Source organism: Channa argus, chromosome 11 (assembly GCF_033026475.1).
Source record: "Channa argus isolate prfri chromosome 11, Channa argus male v1.0, whole genome shotgun sequence".
NCBI classification, from domain to species: domain Eukaryota; kingdom Metazoa; phylum Chordata; class Actinopteri; order Anabantiformes; family Channidae; genus Channa; species Channa argus.
The window spans coordinates 8,496,075-8,516,567 of record NC_090207.1 but is presented as its reverse complement, the minus strand read 5'-3'; the positions used below and the strand labels follow the sequence as shown (position 1 = coordinate 8,516,567).

The 20,493-nt window shown below is 38.0% G+C and overlaps 1 protein-coding gene across 4 annotated transcripts; it reads right to left on the bottom strand.

Moving 5' to 3' along the window:
• On the bottom strand, positions 1–19,090 carry ikbkb (inhibitor of nuclear factor kappa B kinase subunit beta). 4 transcript variants are annotated; one of them, XM_067520855.1, is made up of 22 exons: positions 18,986–19,084; positions 17,038–17,159; positions 14,273–14,367; positions 11,675–11,795; positions 10,974–11,043; positions 10,025–10,113; positions 7,659–7,748; positions 7,447–7,571; positions 6,797–6,904; positions 6,596–6,725; positions 6,210–6,404; positions 5,980–6,094; positions 5,555–5,678; positions 5,305–5,456; positions 5,113–5,174; positions 4,920–5,020; positions 4,780–4,829; positions 4,564–4,663; positions 3,186–3,333; positions 2,104–2,201; positions 1,398–1,491; positions 1–1,249 (listed from the first exon to the last, which is right to left on the bottom strand). In XM_067520855.1, exons 2-22 carry the CDS (start codon positions 17,140–17,142, stop codon positions 1,190–1,192), a joined length of 2,232 nt encoding a protein of 743 aa, XP_067376956.1. In that variant the 5' UTR covers positions 17,143–17,159; positions 18,986–19,084; the 3' UTR covers positions 1–1,189. The 4 variants fall into 4 exon arrangements, with proteins under 4 accessions (XP_067376956.1, XP_067376955.1, XP_067376958.1 ...); XM_067520854.1 differs by having other exon boundaries at positions 18,888–19,044; XM_067520857.1 differs by lacking the exon at positions 14,273–14,367 and having other exon boundaries at positions 18,986–19,090.
• Between the last annotated feature and the right edge of the window lie 1,403 nt (positions 19,091–20,493).

The following is a 20,493-nucleotide window of genomic DNA, read 5'->3' as shown; positions in this document are numbered from 1 at the left end:
TGATGTTTTTGTTTTATTTTTGCAAAGAGAACGAGTGCCCTCATTCCCTGATACAAAATTCAATTTTACTTATAGAGTATGTACACAAATAGGAGATCACAGACATCTGACAATGTGTAGCATCTGTCATCACATATGATCTGTATTTCTGCAAAGTCTACTTCCAGTAGTAGATATCGTGATGGGCACAGCTTTAGGCAAGTTGTTAAAATAGCTGTATAATGTCAAACTGCAGTAGCAGTAAAATACCAGAACTCAAATATAATGGTAATAACATGAATGACTCATTAAAATGTATGTAAATTTGAGGCATCTTCACAGTTTTAAAAGGAAAGGTATCAATATTACAGTTTAGGTTACATCTGATTTTACCAATATCTTGGACAAAACTAGGAGAGTACTGTTATACGTTTGTGTCATTGTGACAGTTGTTACTCTGAACAACCTCCATATATTTATCAGTGGATTTAAACAAAATCACATAAAACCATTTAAAATATGGTTAGAGCTTCTCGTGTTGTTCAGTGTTTGTCCTGCCAAAATTAATTCTGCATTTAATTGTGATTGTCCTGATACACAGAATACAAATAAAATCTAATAGACATTTACATTTTGGTACATACTGTAACACAGTTCAAGGCAGATGTAACTAAAACCCACTTTAGTTTTTACCCGTATTAAAGTATTTTTTAATAAGTTTTAAAAATGGCACTCTGCAGTTTTCTACCAAACACGATGAAACAGAAGTAACTGAAATATATAATTTCAATTTTTCTTTACACTTATAAATATGTTATTTACATTTATAACGTTAGAAAAAAATTTTTACTTGATTGTAAGCATGCTCTGACTGGGTTTTTAGAAGTTCTTTATGTTTGTAGGCTCCTCCGACAAACATAAATGGAAAGGTTGATCTGTTTATAATGAAAAACCCAAAGTATTTATTGGTTCTGTGACACTTATAGGCAAATAAATATAAACAGTCTTTTAAATCTCACTAATGCCTCATAATCATAATCAGAATGCCATAATAAAAACAGTGAGTAGGTTTACCTAATTCTCAATCTCGTTAAGCTAATAAGTAGCCGCAGCTATCTGAAACAGCTGATACAACAGCCTCATGTAGTTTGACATCCCATCCACACAGAGGCAGCACAGTATCATGTGCAATCGTATAATTAAACCCAATTTAGGAGAGGTCACTGGAGAAGTTCTGGTTTCCACGCAGCCACGTCCACTCCCTCAACATCTGGTACAGTGACAAATGGGGTGTTTTTTATAGCCGTGGCACATGATTGGGAGAAAACAATGAGATGCCAGAAAGAGGATATGTGTCAGAATAAGAAGCTGAAAAAGGTAAAAAAAAAAGTGTGTTTGGTGGGAGTGTGAGGATGTACCTCCATGCTACTCTCTGATTCCTGGATGGTGTCATGCAGCAAACTTTGGAGTCGATTCTCAAACGTCTTGCTCTCCTCCACAAGAGACTCGTCGCTGCAGGCACACCCAAAATGATTCATGCATTCACATTACTCATGGGTTTGCCCCTTTGCGAGTTTCAGGATGCTGTTTTCAAAGGCAATGGTGTGGAGGTTCGGATGGGTAGACCTTCTCTAAAGGATAAGGCTATCCCATAAAAATCCCATAAAAAAAGACAAATTCTTGTGACCTGTAACTTTCTAAACTTACTTCAGCATAATTGTTGATGCCATCAATTTGCGGGAAAAAACTAAAAAACTGAAAACACATCGGTGAGTCACAATACTGCACTGGGTGATAGCAGTTTTTAAGGGAAAAAAGGAGCTGCAAAGTCTTAAAATGTCTCAAAAAAATCACTTTTTACATGACCCACTTCTGTGGAAACCAATTTCAGAAAAAAGGTGGTGGTCGTTCTTTGTTTGGAAGCTTTTTTAAATACTAAAAATACTAAATACCTTAATACTAACATTTTAAAGTTCGTGAGCACCAACAGAGCCAAAATTATTTTTGCAGACATTACTATGCAAAGATGAAATTTAATGTTCAGTTTAAGTTTCTTAATCGGTCAAGACTAATACAAACTAATTAAAATTGAATGTGTACGTGTGTAAGTGTGTGTGCACTCACAGCTGCTGTAAACTGGGTCTGGAGGTCAGAAGAGGTGGCACTGACGAGGGGGTTCGTAATCCATCAGGACTTCCACTCACTGGGCTTCGAACTTTACTCTACATGTGACAAGATGATGCACTTTAGTCTGGGTCTAGTAAAAACTGTAGAGCCTCTACTTACTGTGAAAAATGTAACAAAATCTTATGTTACTGACTGCATTTAGAATTTATGACACTGACACTGTTTTAAAGGAGAACGGTTATTCTAAAATGTATACATAAAACTGCTAGAGCTGCTTGAGAATACATTTAGCAAAAAAAAAAACTTGTCAAAATGTGCACAGCTGCTGCTACTCAATCATTATTATTTGTGGAAAGCGGAAGATACGCTTTAGTAAACAAATCATCTGCAGAAGGGGCAGAAAAGCTGTGGACAGCTGCAAGGTGAGAGACAGAAAACCAGTGGAAACTTAGAACCTTAGAAATGTAAAGGCATATCAATGACTGTACAACTGTACAAAAACCACGAGTGGGTGAAAAGATATTCTTCAATAAACTTTTGAAAGGCTCCAGCGCCTTGGGCTCATCTCTTCTCAGGTAAGAACCTTTGAAAATTTACAACCTCTACTAGAAGACGAGGTCAAGATTATAAGCCCCAAGAGGGGGGACAAAGGGTAGGGATGCCGAGAACCCAAGACTGAATAACGGTTTCCTCCCTCTATCCACTGGTTGGTAGACAACAAAACAGAATTTTAGAAGTGATTTTAAAATTCAGGAAGGGAAACTACCAGATGGAATAGCGCTTAAATGTGCGCTTGCCTGAGTGATATTAACCAGAGGTGAAACTGAAGGGTCTAAAAGACAGTGTTAATATATAACAGAGAGGTGTTCTCCAATAAAAGATATACAAAGGGATGAAAGTCATAACGGGTCAATTCTTACCAGAGAAGCACTTGAGTTAAGGAGACTCAAGCAAGGGTGACCTTGGGAATTGCGGGTGCTTCCACGATATAATAAGTAATACAGTAAGGCTAAATTAATAGGCATGCCTAAAGGGATAGCAGAAGTGTTTGTGTCTGTGAGTATTTCACGTGTCCTCACACAGGCGACTTTGAGCAGGTTCCACAGCTCCTTCTGCCGTTTCTCCTGCAGACTCATCAGGACTTGTTCGCTCTCAGCCATCTGCTGCACCACGCCCTCCACCTTCGGCAGCAGCTCCATCACACGCTGGCGGCACACTGCTGTCTTACTGCATGAAAAGGCAGTCCAACACAAAGGACAAAATGTAACAAAACGTGTGTATGTTGTGGCTGGGTATTTTCTGTTTGTGTAGTGCAGAAAGAATGTTATTATGTTTAATATATGACATCTTATAAATAACTAATGAGCCATTTTAATTGCCCTGTTGTGAACAGGAATGTCACCTCCCACTGATCATTTGACCCCTCACTCCAATAACAAAGCCTCAGGTTATATATTAATGACTTCTAACATTTATAACCACAGGCAACTTCATGTAAAATGAAAAGCTTGCAATAATAAAGGGTTGTGACATTTTACACTTTATAATAAACCATCAAATCAGCAGTTATAAATGTCACAAAGCCATATTTAAGTGTTACAAATTCCTCACTTTAACTAATGCAGCTGTAAAACGTTAATAGGTAACAAGGAGTAAGTGTTTTCACTTGTTCTGCCTCTGCCCAGAACTGTGTGGGTGTCTACGTACCAGACAAAAATGTCACTCACGTGTCTCTTGACATTTTCCCAGGCAGAATATTTCTTTTCTTGTCATAAGAGGAAAAGTATAGGTGCACTAAATTATATTTTCCATTCCTTTTAAGTAAACTGGCAGTCAGTTCTTAACAGTGACATTAATGAATCAAAATTACTATTATTATTTATACCTGTGCCTTTTCCTGCATGTGAAAAGGTGTTTTATGAAAAGGCCTTTTTGGCCATTACAATTTCTGTTAGGTGAACTTACTTGTTTACTTACTAACACCTCAAAACATCTGTGTGGGTGTGCAGAGGCTTTAATTAATGCTCTACACACTCAGGCAGATGTCCGTTTGAAATTAACTATAGCAGCGCAAACTATTTTGGCAGCATAACCCCAACCAAAGGTATCCTGGGAACACAAGTTTTAAACTGTGAATTGTAATGGCCTTTTATCTATCAGTATACAAATAATAAACCATGTAATCCATTAAAAAACGTCTGATGCAGTAGGTTTGACTGGAAATTAACCCTTTCAAAACAACACTATGATGGGACTATGAGTACTTTTACGAAAAAACTAGTTTCCAAACAAGAGTTACAGTGACTAAACGGTAAGTGACACAGTCAGTTAAACCGCAGAGTCGTTCAGGAGTCATTCAGTCCACTAAGCCAGATTTTCCCGAAAAATAGTGACGTACCATATTAGTACTACTTTATGTCATTTGGGAATTATACTCAAAGTTTAGAATGTGAGGACCTGAGGTGTGTGTAGAAGTCTCTAATCTTCCTCTCGTAGAACTGCACAGCCTGAACCACCAGACGCACAACCTCCTGGCCATCCCCTGAGCACCGCTGATCTATGCATGGCAGGGAAAAGGAAAGCATGAAAGCATATAAAGAAGGTTTATTTCCACATGGAGACTCTATAATGAGTGTAGAGTAAAAAGTGAACAGGTGCATGAAAAATCCAGACCTCTGGGTTTCTCTCTGAGTTTGCGGACCAGCTCCATGGCTTTTCCTTCACTGAGTATGAAAGAGGGGAAGAGAGCAGGGTCAAAGGTCACAAAGTGGATGTTGATGTTGTTTTTACTGTTGAGTTTGGTTTAGACTTACAGAGTGTCAAGAGCCTCTCCACTCCTCCACGGCTGCCTCTGCACATCCACTATGTCTGGCTGCAGCTGCATCATCTCTTCCTCCAGTTCACTCACTTTAGCCTGGACCCACACAAATGGGTTTTAGTCTTTCCCAAACATGCACGAATACTGCTTACACACACATGCCTGAGCACAAACACACTCAACCTTACCTGGCCACAGCTGATAGCAGTTTGCTCCATCTCCCTCCAAACACCTAGGAGTTTCTCTGAAGCTACAAAGCAAGTTTAAGAACAGGACTCAGAGGAAAACTAGATTGTTTAAGGCATTCAAATCCCCGAGGTAAAGGCAACAGACAACCAAAATAAGCTATAGAAAGTGTGTAAAGTACTGTAATACAGTACCAATCCCGGTGGCTGTCTGCTCCTGGTATTTGTCCATGTCTATGTGAAGGCTGGTGGTGAAGAACTCAAGCTTGGCCATGAGTCTCTGGTGCATGGACACCATCTCGTTCTTCTGTTTGGACAGCGAAGAGTTGTGCCTCAGGAGGCTCATGCTGAAAGGAAATAATCAAGCAGGTGACATCAATGTGTTTTGTTTGATCAAGCAGTTAATGCACGTGTCCGTTGTTGTATGAGTCTGTGTGTGTCCTACATGGCAGCTTTCTGCCCCTGCTGCAGCCTCTGCCAGTCTTCCTTCAGGGATCGGATGGTGTGCCATGCCTGGCCACAGGTCCTCCTTAGTGGGCTGTAAGCCAGAACATGCTTAGGCTCCTTTTCTATGTGAAAGAAAAATACAGGCAATGAAAGAGAAAGAAAAAAACAGACAAGAGCAAAAGATGTGTCTTAGACAGAAAAGATGCCTAAAAACATGTCACATTTAAAGCAAACGTGCAAGTTACAATTCTGAAGATGAATAATAGTTGTTTCCTCTGCATTACTTCTGTGTTTCGTTCAAATATGGACAAACAGACTATTTTGTTGAACAAATTGGATAACTATTTCAGTATTCAAACCATTAATGCTATTTTAAATAAATTAACTGGTATAACAATAAATATCCTTATTTTTTGTACTTACGGACAAAGCGGATGTTTTCAGGGAGTATGCGTGGAGCAAGCTGGGGCTCATAACTGCAAGAGGAGCGATCAAACAGGAAGACCAGAGGCAAATCTGTGCGCCGCCCATCTATCTCCTACGAGAGTAGACGATAAGTACAATACTGCAAATGAGTCCAGCACCAGACTGTGTTGTTGAATATTCTGTAATGGCACTGTGTGTGTACGTTGAGTGTTTATGTTAGATATTACTGTGTAATCTATGGCGCACTGTGTGACCAGTCCATTAGACTCCAAGGCTAATCCCGCCTCCAGCAGAAGCTCCTGATTGGCTGCAGGGATGTTGGTGTCTTTCTCTACTCTCAGCTGCAGGTCGGCAACAGTCTCATTGTCGGAGACTGAGTACGTTAGGATTTTGGCAGACATCATGTTCAACACATGAACCAGCTGAAGGAAAAGACAAATTAGAAAAATTAGAAGCCTTATTAACAGCTAATGAGTCGGAGGAAATGTGTTTACAGCTTCATCATAGATTCAAATGTGTGACCAAATGTACTTATTTTGTTAAACATTGTTCATGTACAGATCAATAAAGACAACAGGTGTTAAAGAATAAATAAATAAATGATTAAAGTAACCTTGAGCTGTAGTATGATCTCCAGCTGGGAGAAACAGTCACTGGGTGTAGCACTGAGGTCTTTGCCTCTCTCCTGAGGAGACCACTTTAACATCAGCTGCAGCCACCGCTCCAGCTTCTCTAATAACAGACTGTGCAGCAAACATGTTAACACATGCATGTTTTACGTACATATGTGCAGGTCTCTCACAGATGAAATCACCTGTTGAGGTTGTTGGGCTGAGGCAGATGTTTAGAGAAGCGAACTTCCCCTGAGAGATCCTCATAAACAACAATGTCGTCATCCTGCTTCAGCCTCAGTTTATTGTGCCTAAAAAGAGCACAGATGAATAATATGTGAAAACAGACAAAGGAATTTAAAGTCTGACGTGCGTAACATTGCACGTCAGACCTTACTTTTCTTTACCATCACCTGTGAGTGTTATGTGCTGGGAACTGAACCTGTATTTCTGCAACAATTCAATGGAGTACTTTCCTGTATTTAACAGAGGCGCCCCAAGAGTTGCATATCTTTAATTTATAATTTTTGCATCACGGGGATTGACATTGGCACAACCCACATATCCTGCAATTCTTAGCTTTAGCAAGTGTTGATATACCCCCTATGTGTTAAACTCCCAACACTCAACAATAACATTGTTCTAAAATTAATCTTATCATTGCTAAACATTCAAAAACATCATTGTTCGCAATATTTGCAAAGCTAGACAAAAAACAAAAAAAAGAGGATTTAAGAGGAGATTTATGAAGAAATGGTGGAAATTTTTACACACAGCTCCTTCCAGCTAGTGTCTGAGAACTTCACTTTCCTACTGATTACATGTATGATTTTTTTTTAAAACGTGGTACTACCAGGGAACAGGCTGCCAGGTTGGAAGGAAAGGGCGAAATCCTGTGATACACTCAAACACCAGAGTCCCAAAGCTCCAGTAGTCCACAGTGACCGTGTACTTTTGCCTCTCAATGAGCTCTGGAGCCTGAAAGGTAGAAGGGAAACACTCAGGTTCATGTGTTGCTTTGTAGAATACACGATGAGATTGTGTAAAACATGTTTCCTCACTTACTAAGTACTGCAGTGTTCCCACAAATGAAGTGCAAAGGCTGCTCTGGTCCAGCTCTTTAGCATAGCCAAGATCTATGATCTTGTGGATCAACTAAAATTAGAGGAAAATAATGTTATCCTGTAAACAAATTGATAAATAATAAAATGTTTTACAGTACATTTTGCAAAAAGCAAACATAAAAACTACATATTTAGGGGAGTATCTTCTCATCTAACTCTACTAAAAAATGAGTATCTTATGCTAAAAATTAGCATCTTTGTCAAAAATGTTTCTCTGCTTCCAAATTTATTTCATTAATATTTTGGAATCATTATATGAAAATTGAACTCTTTCAAGCCTCTTTTAAATGAGTACATTTATACAGTATAAATGCCATGTATTTATTTTTATTTGTTTAACTGGGTGAGTTAATTTAGAACCAGTTCTCATTTACAATAATGACCTGGCCAAGACAACATATAAACATAAAAAAAACATATAAACAAATCAAACTAATTTAAACATTTATAATGACAGTACAGTATATATGCAGTGGCATACATTTAAAAGTGGATAGTTAATCTTGGAGTATTCTCTGTATTAGAGCAGGATAAAAGAGCTGAGCTTGAGTTAAGGCCAATCCACTAATGAATACAGGCTGCAGTGGTGGGTATTAAATGGAGCCCTTGATACGAAGCGGGTGGCACAGTGGTAAATAGAATGGAGCTTATTTAGGAGGGTTTTTGAGGCTGACCTATAAACAAATTTGCCATAGTCCAAAATAGGGAGAACTGTCAGTTTAACCAGAAGATGTTTTACAGAGGATTTACTACGAAAATTAAGTCTATTCTTGATTTTACCTTTGTAAGCAGAACATTTATGTGTGTTTCAAATAAAAGTGTTTCTATCAATCCAGATGCTTAGATACTTATAACAGTTAACAAAAATCAATGTCAGAGCCATGCAGAGAGTAGATTTTAAGGGGACACTCAACCTGTGGCAACCTTCGGTTAAAGACATTTAGTTTTATTTGTGTTTAAAATATAAAAAAAGTATGTTGAATATTACTGAAACTGGCCTGCAGGGAGGACAGTGGAGTAGTTACAGATGAAGATTCTCAGTCATCCAGGTTTGGTTATCCAGATTATCTGGTTATCTTCAGATAAATATGTATGTATCTCTCTCTCTCTATCTAGTTTACTACATGGAGCCACCATCATGGCAAAGGCTGCTGACTTGACAGTTGTCCAGAAGATGATCAATGACTTCAGAAGGTCATCGCTGAACGGGCTGGCTATTTGCAGTGTGCTGCATCAAAGCATATTCATGGAAAGCTGACTGGAATGGAAAAGTGTGGTAGGGAAAGTTACACAAACAACAGGGATGACCGCAGGCTTAAGACTGTCAAACAAATTCAAAGAAGAGGGCCACTTGGAAAATAGAATGGAGAACTGCTCAGTGGTCCAAAGTCTTCTTTTCACATGAACAAATGATGCAGTTCATTGGGAAACCATGATTGTACATTTGGTAATGATTTGGGGTGGCACGTTATCTTCTGGTGTTTTTCCACTGTGTTTTATCAAGTCTAAAGACATCGCAGCCTTTATGCAGATACAGATTTCTTTTTCCAGGAGGATTCAGGACCTGCCCACGGTGCCCAAACTACAACTAACTGTGTAGGGTGCTGATCTTGACTGAATACTAGATAATCTATAAAAAAAAACTGTCAAAATTACAAACACTTGAATCAAAAACCCAGAAGTTAGAGGCTGCTATCAAAGCAACCTGGTCTTCAATGACGCCTCAGCATATACTATGGCGCATTGATGCAGTAATTAATTCTTTCAAAAAATAATAATAAATTGAAAAGAATAAAGGGGCCCCAAGCAAGTATTGAGTGCATAAATTACCAAGGCATGTTCATTAAATTAAATACTAATAATAACATTTTCATGCTATTCTGGCTGACTGAGATCTGCTCTTAACTGGCAAAACCAAAAAGTAACATGTGCTCATGCAAACCTTTAAACTTTACTGTGGATAAGGTTTGTTTTAATAAATCGCAGAACTTTTTATACACTTTAATGTCATTACAAAACATTCTTCATACTGCATGCTGGAAGATGTTATGATTTCTCATATGACAAATAAAATAATGTAAAGCCCACAGAGGAAGTCAAGACAAATCCCAAATGTTCCTAATAACTGTGAGGATAAGTTATTAAAAGACTCAGCTCAGTTGGTGAGTGTAAACATGTGGACGTGAGAGAGGCATCTGCACTTATTCCACAAAACCCACGTAGAGGCAAAAAGCTTTTATATGACCTCTTTGTTGTGGTTTAGCTGTATTTGTCATAACAGGATAGTCCACAGGGTCTTTAACTCACTCTTTTCTCTCCCTGCTGCAGCACAATGTTTTCAGGTTTCAAATCTCTGTGGATGATCCTCTTGTTATGGAGGTAGGTCAGAGCCGACGCTAGGATGTGGGTCAAAAGAAAAGGATGCAGAGTTAACTTTGCGTGATTTGTAAATGATTTGATAATGTGATTATTATAAGCACATTCTTTAAACTTGGCTAAGATTCATGACTCTAAATAGTTGAATTTTGTTACATGTAAACTACAGCTGAACTAAAAAAAAAGTATAGGAGTATAGGATATCAAATGTTTGTGTATATGAAGACTGAATTGGCTATTATATTATATACAGCTGGTTGAAAATTTCAGGTGTGTTTCACCTTTGACCACACCCACAGCCTCACTGATGAATATGATCAGAGATGGGCACTGTTGCAATACACCCAAAAGGAATGTAACCTTGTGATAAGTTACTCTTTAATATGAGTCAAAAGAGGATGAGACTGATGTGTGCAGCACATTCTGTAGCCTAAAATCAAAGTTAAAGTCTACCATGCTTCAATTTAAAACTGAAACTATATGTCGCTACACTTCTGCCTCAAAGGGTGACTAGTGTGTGTACTGACAATGACGAATGTCTAATTAAGCATAACTCATGTACTTTGGGTGTTTATTCAAATGCCTGTTTTTTTAACCCTTGGTCATGAATTCATATTACGGAGGGTCACTCATTATTATCGGAGACATGGTGGAGGAAAAGGAGTTTCTTTGTTTTACTTTCCGCTCTTCTCTAGAAGTGTGGAATGAGTACCACATGATAATCAGTCGAACTTGTTTATATAATGTGATATACACCATGTTGTTAGAGGTTATCATTTGACCAATTTCTGAATAAATGTTGTTGACTGTGAGCTGTCATCAAATAGACTAATAAGATTTACTCACTTTTTAAACAAACATATTGATATTGGATACTCACAAATGTCCCTTAACAGAATCAGAACGGAGCCCTCCCTCATTCCACAGCAGTTCTCCAAGAGGTTCAGATACTGCAGAGAACACAAACAAAGACACTTTAAAAACATGAGCCATGAGAAGAAACTCTTTGTGCACTGTTCATTAGATTTATTACAATTTGACAAATTAACACTGTTCTTGTAAAGACTGATTGGCTTTACTTTAAACATCTTTAAAGTGTTCCGCTGCTGGAAATATTTGGGAGACCGGAAAGAAGAGGATATTGCTGTTTTCTGCTCTCTGTGCACACTAACAACTCCATCTGCTCAGTTTTATGCCATCTGGGGTGCTTTGAAAGTTTTATTACACTGCTGTTTGTTACGGTTGGCATTTTCATCTTCTGATGATAGCCCAGTGCCATCAATTTCTATTGCCTCAGGCTGCATGGTCAGTTTGTTGCAGAGCAAAAATTGCCATAGATTTCTCCCCCCAGAATGAAGTATATTTAACTAGATAGATAGATAGATTAGATAAATTAGATAGATAGATACATAGATGTAGCAATAGGACAGAGAGGTACAATGTTGCAAACACACATGTTTACTCCTCCAAGGTGATTTATTGTGATTCAGGACTTTGAGGAAAATGGATTTTGACACAGGATTAATGTCCTGAACCACATGTGTGAACACAGACACTTGCAAAACTACCACAAGTTTTTACCTTCCTCAGGTCCCCTCCCTGACAGTACTCCATTGCCAGCAGTGGCAGGTCATTGGTGCCCACCAGTTTCTGCATTCCTTCAGGAACCTCTCTGGCTGCCACCACATTGACATGTTCCAACCTGAGTGAGAGAAGACCAGCAAATATTTGTCAGAGGATCTGCAAAATATATTATATATTTTATCCTTACTGGGATATGTATCTACATAGCATAATGGTTGCTGTCTAAAAAAGTATTTAGACAGCCACCAATTGTGCAAGTTCTCCCGCTTAAAATGATAACAGAGCTGTGTAATTTTCATCATAGGTACACTTCAACTCTGAGAGACAGAATGTGGAAAAAAATAAATCGAGGAAATCACATTGTAGGATTTTAAAAGAATTTATTTAGAAATTTGATGATGAAAATTACAGACCTCTGTCATCATTTTAAGCGGGAGAACTTGCGCAATCGGTGGCTGACTAAATACTTTTTTGCCCCATTACACATGACCAAGGGATGAGATTTACTAACCAGGCAGCTTGTGCTACACATTCTCAGAACTGTGACATAGTCAACCCTTCTTTTACAATGTTTAATAATGATTTGTCAACAAGGGAAAAGTTGTTCTCTTTTTGACCTATTAAAGTAAAGAAGTGTGTTTTTGACACTCTTGTTGCATTTTTCTCTTAGTTCACTTTATTCGTAAGCTAATATTCTTTTTTGCTGTGAGTATGAAGAGGCCAATAGGTAGAACTTAGTGGTATTCTTCTCTTGTGACCTTAAATAAATAGCATTCTTTCACAATTCCTTGAAAGACAAACTTGTTCATTAATAATCTTTAACACTCCCCTCTCTGCTCTTCAACCTGCTCTTTCTTACGTTGTCTGTTTCTCATTCTTTGGTTTCATAACTCTGACAGAAAAAATATGTTTCTGATTGTCACAGGATCCAAGAAGAAATATAAAGTTCACAAACTGATATTAGATCCACCAGGAAATTGGTTTAGACTGTAATAATAACAGTGTAGCATATAAAAGCAATGAGGGTAACCGGTACAATAACAGTAGATGGATAATAGTCACGATCAGAATAATAAGCCCTAGTAATCAATCCTGATTTTTTCTCGGCACTTCTACAGTACAAATTTGTTTGGTCAAATCAGTGAATGATAAAACAAACCTAAACATGAGCATAAGTACTATAATTGATATATAGCACATTGTTTGATGACTGTATTGCCATAGAATTCTCTGATGTAGGGCAACTTACAGTATGTGCATGTGTCTGTATGTCTGTGTTAAGTAGCTTTAATAATAAAATGGTACGGTGCCAGTCCCCTTCCCTGTGGTTTTCCACGAGTTGAGCGTGGGAGCATGGGAGGTTTGTGGTTGTGACCATGTCTGTCTGAAAACAACACACTTGTTAAAGTGGGACTTGGAAAGAAATGGTTTTATACACATGTTTGCAACAGTGAATGACACACACACACACACACACACACACACACACACACACACACACACACACACACACACACACACACACACACACACACACACACACACACACACACACACACACACACCTAAACTCTAACTCTTAATAGACACTACAGACGTGTGGAAATGAATACACACCAAAGCAGAACAAAATGAGGAGGCGGCACAGACCAAAATAAACCAACATTTGCTGTTGTTCTAATTATTTAATGTCCTTTTACTATTTGAAGACACAAATTATTTTTTGTACTTTCAGAAAACTCATGAAACAGATGGGTATATAAACGTCAAATGTCAAACTCATAAGCACACAGCTGGATGAATAATAGCAACAGCTAGTCACAACATCAGCGTCAAAACAAAACTCGTCTCCTACACCAAAAGAAGCCCTGAGGAAAAGCATGAATGGGTTTGGAAGGGAAAAACTAAACTGGGAAATTCCGAATTCCTTTGGCCAAAAAAACAAACAAACAAACAAAAAAACCCAAACAAACAAACAAACAAACAAAAAAGCATAATGTATCATTTACATTTAGTCATTTAGCAGACGCTTTTATCCAAAGTGACTTACAAGTGAGGTACAAGGCAAGCAAGTATCATAGACTCAGGTGCTATCACTGTGGAAAATAACTCCTGGATCTTTAGCAAACAGAGAGAAAAGCTTAGAGCAAGCTGTGGTCCAACAAAAGAAAAGAGTCTGGAAATCTGATCTTATTCAGTCCCTGGATGTTACAGAACAAAGTGCTTTCTCATTAAACTGAAAGTTATTGTACTTCGCACTCTGTTCAGTACTGCACAAGACACAAGACAAGCAGCATCTGTTAAGTAAAAGTGAAATTGTGACTAGTTATGGCCAGTATACTGTACTATATACCAAGCTTATATGGTACATAATCCCACATACATTTCTGTTTAACTCACAGAAACACTGGTTATAGAGTGTCCTGTGTCCATAATTCATAATGCAATGCATTACTAACTGTTTATTGGTTGGTGTCTGGGGCTAAAAAGAGACGTGCCTCTGCTGTGTTTTGGATATTTGAAGGTGACAGAAGAAGGGCAGTGGCCCTAAAAAGGACCCCTCGGCTGACTGATGCATACAAGCTTCAAACTGACCTCTTCATGATCTGGATCTCCAGACACCACCGCTCTTTGTTTCTCTCACTCAGCTCCTGGCGGCACTGCTTTATAGCGATCTGCTCCTCTGTTTCCTGAAAGCACACACGTACAATTTTGATATACCGTAGAATTTGAAGTGGAAATTATTCGCAACGACACCCATCCATCCATCCATCCCCTGCCTCAACATAGTCCAGATGTCTCTCTTTTCAGCAACATTTTCCTTTTACCTCTAAGGATCTTGTACAGAGGCCAGATGACATATATAATCTCTTCAGCACAATCTAGATCTTCCCAAGGTCTGACTCAAGATCCTTAGAGGTAAAAGGAAAATGTTGCTGAAAAGAGAGACATCTGGACATCTGGGAGGAGCCCAGAAAGATACCTGACAAGATGTCTGAACAACCTCAACTGGATCTTTTACTCTAAGCGCCCTCCGGACTTCAGAACCCTGTCCCCGATCTCTAAGCCTGAGTCTGGCCACCACTCATTTGACTGCTATTCACAGTCTCATTTTATGTGGACATTACCCAAAGCTCATGATCATAGAGAAGGGTTGGAACGAAGACTGACTGTTACATTTTGTACCCAATATTAAAATATTTAAAACACTGCTCACAACAGAACTCTTCTGTTTTACCTTGCACTCATATCTCATCTCATAAAACAGAAACACTTCTTCTCATAGTACTTTGCTGTAATGTATTCCCGAGTTTGATTTTCGCTTTCCTTGTACCAAACTTGTAAGTTGTTTTGAATAGAAGCATCTGCCATATGACTGAATGTAAATGTAAAATGTAAATGTTAATTGAAAGCATTGTCTTCCAGCTCAGTTCCCTGTTCACCACAAGAGTCCAACAGCAAAACATCTCAGTTAGGAACGTGTTAGTTTATTGTGCGTTTTGTGCAAAAGAATCAATCCATTATTTGTTGGGTTTGTAAAACAGACGAGAACAACATCAAGATTTTCTAAGGGCTTTAATTTCTAAGAGCTAGAGGGAAGATATACATCTAATTTACTGTTAATCAAATACTATAAACCAATCTCATTTGAGAAGCTGGAATCATTGTACCGGTTTTGCTGATAATTAAAGTTTTGCTGCTGACCAATTATTTTCTTCTCCCAATGAATAATAAACTGATCACTGCAGCCCTACATTATTTGTATTACAGCGTATACAAGCAACATATCAATAATTATTTGTGGTCTCCACCTGAGAAGTTATTTGTTCATGAGAACATTTACAATTAACATTAAAGATGCTACACTACAGTGAAAATATTTAAATAACAATTTTAATAGCTCAAATACAATGTAAATGTAAATACTACAGCATAAATATGGCTTTAATTCTTTATTTCTTTTAGAAGAATAAACTAGTGATTCATGATAATGAAAAGATAATGATAATGAAAATATTCGAAAATGTAAAAGTAAAACCCATGACATAGACATAGATCAATTCACCTGCAGATGACTGATCTAACCATTAGCCAAGTATACTGAGAAACACAAAATCTGGCTACCAGTTTCCCATGGCTTCAACGGGGAAAAGGCCTATACCTTTCTTCCCACAATGTGATTTAGGAACTAATAATAGCTGACAGTAATGTCTTTATTTGAGGGAATCTCCTGTAGAGGATGTTTAGTCATTCTTTTATCCCCGGTGCCCTCTTCAGTCTTTTTTCCTCCCATTCGACCACTGAATCCTGGTAGCCAGTCTCATAATTGCGGATCATATGTGGCAGATAATGTTACACAATCAGTTTAGCTTGAACACAAATTCCTCGATTACTGAATTTTTTTTCATTTAGTAAGTACTATACTATCAGAAATGCAGCCACTAAGTTTGCCATTGACAGCCTGTGAATTTTATTTCAAGTGATGAGAAGGGTTTATGTATATTTTTTTAGATTTGAAAACACAAGGGAATATTTCAAGGACATCATATTCTCAAGTGCTTTTCTACAGTTTCTGTGTCTCCATCTTTTGTATATCTTTGTTGACATGATGCTGCCTGGCTTATCTCTTTGTTTCCTTTAAAAGTGGGTGTAAGTAACAAAACTTAAGATTTAAACAGAGGAAGAGGAAGGTCCACTAAACGGGCATGTACTAATGATGCACAAACTGCACATCCTGTGACTTGGCATGATACCATTACAATAAACTTCTACTGGACTGGGTTCACAAAGAAAACCACTTCCTGAACTGATGTCATACTAATTGAAACAATATAAAAGTTAAATTTACATTTCCTTCTGGGTGTATACGATTGTTTCGTAGAGTATGATGTATTTTAGGTATAAAATGCTCACCATTATTGTTCTATTACCTGACAGAAATCAAAAATCAGGTTCAAGTGTAATGATAAACCATAAGGACTGTCCCTCTCTGCATCAGATAGTTTAGTAGGTTAAGGAATCTGAGCTCATTAAAGTAACAGTGAAACATTCCGTATGTGCAATAAAAGATAGTTTGCTGCGATTTTAAGACAGCTTGTTAAAGCTGCAGTTATTTGAAAATGGGACAAGAAAACATATTATTTTTAATACAATATATCTTGATTTTTATTAGTGAAGTTGACAACAATTTTGGTTATTTCCATATTAGCACTTCATATGATCAAACACATATTTGTGTGTTAAATAAACATCCTGTTTTCAGGGGACATCTATTATACAGTCATATCACAGCCACAAATAAAAGACAAATTTCCCATAGGGATGTAACACTGTGTTTGAAGTGTGTGTGGGTTGTGTACCTTATTTTGCCATCTTGTAACATTACCAAAGCCTCCAGTGCCCAGTCGCTCCTTCAGCTCCCAGGGCTCACAGCTCTGCGGCTGCTGCAGGGGGACTCGATTCATGGCGTTCTCAGCTGGTCCTACATCGAATAAAACAATAACAACAAACTCTAAAGACTCAACACAGCAGTTGTGTCGAACGCACAGCAGAAATCTCAGACTCAGCTCTACATTACACAGCTGACACTGACATTAATTTGTCAATCAACAGACAAATAATCACCAACATTTACTATATTCTAAGAGTCATTTAAGTAAGACATTTTGATATATCACAGCAGGAAAAGCCCAGGTTGATTGTAAGGATATAACCACAAAATACAGGGAATATGTAAACAATATACATCTGAACAAAGTAGCTTGTACAGGCAAAAAGCTCTGTATTGTGTGGCCCACAGTTTCACTGTGCACAAGTTGTATTATTTTGGGGAGAGGGTCTTAAGGTTTTCATAGGCAATCTTCTGATATATTTTGCTATGCTTCCTTTAGCCCTGGATTCTTCCTAGTCTGGGCTCAGTTTTTTTCCCCAAGATTTAATTTCATGGTATTAGGACTATGCCTATGACCATTGTCATGCCAAAAGAAAAACTGTGCCTATTTAGAACCTTTCTATACGGAATGGAAGGAAGTATTAAAACCTGCCTGTCCTTTTGAAGCTCTCCTGATCTCATCATTTAGGCCCATTATCAAGACCACTGACAGATGTGCAGTCTCAAGACATGACAGACCCTCCACCATCCACTCATACTTCCTATTCTCTCGATTGGAGCCAAAACTTCAAACTTTTGATTCATCACTCAATAGTTTATATTCTACTGATATAAACTACAGGCTTTTTGCCAGGTTCCCTTGGCTGCTATCTTTCCAAAAAGGCAATTACTGAACAAGCTTCTTCAGTCAGGGGAAGGATCACTTCTGTCAGTCTGCACTTATATAGCACTTTTCTACCTATTGGCCCTCAAAGCCCTTTACCTGCTTTTTATTCACCCATTCACACTCACAATCAAACACACCGGTGGGGGAGCTGCTATGCAGCTGGCCAACACTCACCGGGAGCAACTAAGTTGGGGTTCAGTGTCTTGCTCAAGGACACTTCAACATGTGACTGGAGGTGCTGGGGATTGAACCAACAACTGTTAGATTGGTGGACAACCACTCTACCTTCCCCCACCACAGTCCCCCCTGTGTGAAACTCTGTAAAATGTGTCATCAGATTCTTCTTGTCCTTCTAGTTCTGTTTTTCGGTCCAGGAGAGTTGCAGACATACTATAAGTGCCAAGGGTTGGTCATATTTTTCTAGTTGTTTAATAACTGTGAAGAGTAGTAGTGTGAAGATACTGTGAAGTAAATATATACAGTATATGGCCATGACCGTATTTCTAAAACTACAAATCTAATGGTGAACTAAGACTTAGATCCAAGAATGTTTTTTCATTATTGTGGCCACCACATCGTTTGCGTTGTTGGGGTTGTTAGTGTCTGTGTGCAGAATACCATCTATACGCCTTGGCAAAGACGTACAGTTCAGGGGTTCAGGCCATTATCAGGCCTTTGCAGTTTTGCAGTAACCGTACATTAACCAATAATGTTGCCTCCGTTTTGTAATTGTTCCGTTAATTCTCTATTGTAAATACCGTCGTGCCCCTTTGCTCATAACCAAACGAATGTATTTAAAAAAAAAAACGCGCTTTCCCTCTGTTTATGTGTAACAATGTTACAATGCTCAGCACTACAACCTTGTTGTTTTCGGTTTATACCATCATGCACCAAAGCGCTTCGGTGTAAGTGTTATTTGAACTAAATCCTACCTTAGACTTCGCCCGCACGCTTTCACACCTGATTTTCTTTGAGCAATATGTGTAGCCAGTCTTTAAACGATTCAAATTTTATAAACCATGAGACTCACTTTGGGGACACTCCAAAACTCCAAAACTTTCTACTTCCTGATAGTCATGTTTCCTGTAAACCTGCTGGGACCCGCCCACAGAGAGACAGAACAGACTCACGTCCTTCGTGCTGGGGTTTTACCCAGATTTACTGTCATTATAACTCATTGTGCAAGTGTTCTTCATCATAAAGAAACATGTTTCCCAGTGTAACAGTTTGTCATCTATGTCAAGTGGTTACAGTGGTTCAATTTGACTCGCAGGTGTCTATTTCCAGTTTCAGTAACCGCACAAATCAATCAATCAATCAATCAATCAATCAATCAATCAATTATTCATACAGCACCTTTCTTAAAAATTTATGCTTTATAGATGATTGAACAGTATCCAACTAGGTAAATATCGTAGCCCCCGATATATATATAATATATAATATATAATATATAGTATATAATATAATAAAAAGAGAAGATGAGAAAATGAGGTAAGGCATGAAACAGAATATGGAATAATAATATGTATGGAATAAAGTGTAGTATAATTGATACCTATTGTAGGTACCTATTATTGTCATAATATTAAAAAAAATATTAAACTTAATCAATAATTCATTAAACATAAAAATGGGCAGATGTTATGCCAAAATATAAATCTAAACTGTGTTCTAAAAATAAGCAGTGCATTGCTCCTAACACATGGATGACATCAGATTGGCTGATTGTGATTTCCTGACGTAGCTATGACCTAACTGGGAGCACACACGGTGGCTCTCTCACTAAAGACAACAAACACATGAGGTTTCTAAGGCAAATTGAAACATGACATTTAAACTCTCCTTCTTTGGGGATAATTATTTGTTATTAGACTATTTTGTAATGCAGACCCAAGTAGACCAGATATACTCAAACGAGTTTGTTCAGATTTTCAGATCATTTACACACACAGTGTCTTCAAAAAACTATCCAAACATTCCAATTTTGCAGTATCGTTGATGATCCAGCGGATGTTTTGTTTTGAGAGGGTGCACTTGAGTTTCCAGAGTAGTGATGTGATTCATTTGGACATCAGCTTTTCTTGGATCAGGTAAAAACCTTACAGCTTGTTTTTATCTATTTGCTATCTATTAGACATTTTGTGACGTCTTTGTGATCTCTGTGGGATCTGAGTGGGTAGGAACCACTTTATCAGAATTAAAATATTTATAAATATGATGCTGCTTCCTAATAGTTCCTAATAATTTAGGAAGATTCTAACTCACTAAATAAGAAGTTATATCACGTTTGTTGAAGTCATAAAACAGAGTGTAAGACTGATAGTTGTTGACTGGTGCACTGCTGGTAAAGTGATTTGTTCATTTGAGGGAGGCAGGCTGGTTCTTTCCTTTTGTTTCTGGTCTTTATGCTAAGATATGCTAAGCTAACCAAACGTATGCTACGCTAAAGTTAACCAGCCATTAGCTGCAGCTTCATATTAACAAAAGAGATGTGCAACTGGGGTCAATTTTGTCATATTATCCTCAACAATAAAC